We start from the raw sequence: 2,500 nt of genomic DNA, 5'->3' as shown, positions 1-2,500 counted from the left end.
TTTAATCCTATTTAATCCTACATCTTTTTTTTATCTCTTTATAACAAAACAAGGATATAGTATTGATCCAAAAATCCGCGCCGTGGGATATGCGACATTCTCTCTTATTTCGGCGAGAGAGCGAGTGGCGCGTGTTTATAGTTTGGAGAATTCTCGGCAGATGTCGCCACGGACCATTGGCTGTCACAAGACTTTTACTGAGAGCACTTAATCAATTCAAATCTTAATTCTTTCGTTAAGGGAACATGTTTTCGCATTCAAGACGGGCAAAAAAGAGAGAGAAAAGAAGACGAACAACGGCGTATTTTCCGTCGAAATGATAGGTGACGCGCGGGCACAAAAAATCAATTTACACCCAACATATGCCGTCTGCACGCAACCTCTCGCACACCGTAAAACCGTTTCGCATTTCTAAAACTGGCTCTTACGTCTGCCAGTGTGGGTACAGACGCGATAACGCCGCAGAGGAACTAACTTTTCATAAGCGAAATTATGGACGGGAGTAAAATCATTCTCGGAATTATGTTTATATTTAGGATCCCTCGTGGCGCGCGCCTTAACGTCTTTAAACCTATATTTTTTACGCTTGATATTTGCTGAATCATGGTATAGGCTTATAAAAATAATTTCAAGAGCGAAATTTTGGACGAGAGTAAAATCATTCTCAGAATTGCGTTTATATTTAGTCTCCCTCTTAGCGCTCACCTTAACGTCTTTAAACCTACATTTCTTTCGCTTGATCTTTGCTGAATCATGACATAGGCTTATAACAATCTTTTCAAGAGCGACATTTTGGACGAGTAAAATCATTCTCAGAATTATGTTTATATTTAGGATCCCTTTTGGCGCTCACTCGAACGTCTTTAAACCTATATTTTTTCGCTTGATATTTGCTGAATCACGACATAGGCTTATAACAAATTTTCCAAGAGCTACATTTTGGACGAGAGTAAAATAATTCTCAAAATTATGTTTATATTTAGGATCCCTCATGGCGCTCACCTTAACATCTTTAAACCTATATTTTTTTCGCTTGATATTTGCTGAATCATGACATAGGCTTATCCTTGAGGTCTTGGAAAAGAAAAGAAAAAATCCACACTCCTCCCAGATTTATAAGAAATACCGCAAAGCCAGAAAATCTTGGAGAATTTTCACATTTCCTCACAAATTTTAGCAAAACCGCTTTGTGCAAAGTCACTTTTTGGGATCTATTTCTCCCTGAAAAGTCACGTTCATTTTAAGTGTTTCAATGTTATTCTCAGTCTGATTTTCAAATAATTCTGAAATGAAATTGTTGAATCTCTTATTTCTGATAATAATGTTTTCATATCATTGTCTTTTCTTTTTTTCAGTTCATCTATTCATTTCGAAAGAATGTTGTGTCGTTATTTTTCCCAAAAATGCTGAAATGAAACCTATTTCTTATTAACATTATTTCGCCAAACCATTTTCTTGAAACACCTTATAAAGATGAATAAACCAATAGAATATATAAAAAATGATGAAACAATAAAAATAAAGAAAATAAAACAATACAATAAATAAAACTTATATACGGTTTAGTTACCTTATCGAATAATGAAAAAAATCTACGGTATATATAACAAAATGAAAATAAAACAATAAAATAAATAAACCTTATATACGGTTTAGTTACCTTATCGAATATCGAAAAATATAAAATAAAGCATAAAACAAATGAAAATAAAACAATAATATAGATAAACCTTATATGCGGCTTAGTTACCTAATCAAATAACGAAAAAAAAATACACGAAGCAAAAACACGAAAAAACTCCTTCTTTCCTTAGACTCCAGGACAATGATCCTTATTCCAAGAGGGCATAAGTCCCACACCCTCGACGAATCCCTCTTTCTTCACCCCCGTCGTAATTATGGACCAGAATCCCTCGCGCTCTCATCTCCTTGTGTGAGTCATTTCAAGTGAAGCTGAAATGCCAGATATCAGTGACAGGAGGCACACGCGCCGCCGTGGTCCCTCTCACGATCTCTCTCTCTCTCTCTTTATCTCTTCGGTTCTCTCTCTCTCTCCTCTCTCTCTCTCTCTCTCTCTCTCTCTCTCTCTCTCTCTCTCTCTCTCTCTCTCTCTCTCTCTCTCTCTCTCTCTTTCTCTCTCTCTCTCTCTCTCTCTCTCTCTCTCTCTCTCTCTCTCTCTCTCTCTCTCTCTCTCTCTCTCTCTCTCTCTCTCTCACGATCTCTCTCTCACGATCTCTCTCTCTCTCTCTCTCTCTCTCTCTCTCTCTCTCTCTCTCTCTCTCTCTCTCTCTCTCTCTCTCTCTCTCTCTCTCTCTCTCTCTCTCTCTCTCTCTTCATCTCTTCGGCTTTCTCTATCTATCTATCTATCTCTCTCTCTCTCTCTCATGTTATCTCTTCGGCTCTGTCTCTGTCTCTTTCTATCTCTTCGGCTTTCTCTCTCTCTCTCTCTCTCTCTCTCTCTCTCTCTCTCTCTCTCTCTCTCTCTCTCTCTCTCTCTCTC

General features: G+C 37.8%; 1 protein-coding gene across 1 annotated transcript in view; it reads left to right on the top strand.

Annotated features, from left to right (window-relative positions):
- The first annotated feature begins 1,825 nt into the window (after window positions 1-1,825).
- LOC113817155 (submandibular gland secretory Glx-rich protein CB-like) overlaps window positions 1,826-2,500 on the top strand; it is a 17,609-nt gene continuing 16,934 nt past the window's right edge. The window contains exon 1 of the mRNA XM_070125943.1: window positions 1,826-1,933. Within this exon, the coding sequence (XP_069982044.1) occupies window positions 1,826-1,933 (108 nt within the window). The remainder of the gene's footprint in view (window positions 1,934-2,500) is intronic.

Source organism: Penaeus vannamei, chromosome 9, assembly GCF_042767895.1.
Source record: "Penaeus vannamei isolate JL-2024 chromosome 9, ASM4276789v1, whole genome shotgun sequence".
NCBI classification, from domain to species: domain Eukaryota; kingdom Metazoa; phylum Arthropoda; class Malacostraca; order Decapoda; family Penaeidae; genus Penaeus; species Penaeus vannamei.
The sequence above is the reverse complement of the archived record's forward strand: the minus strand, read 5'-3'. Positions and strand labels throughout refer to the sequence as shown.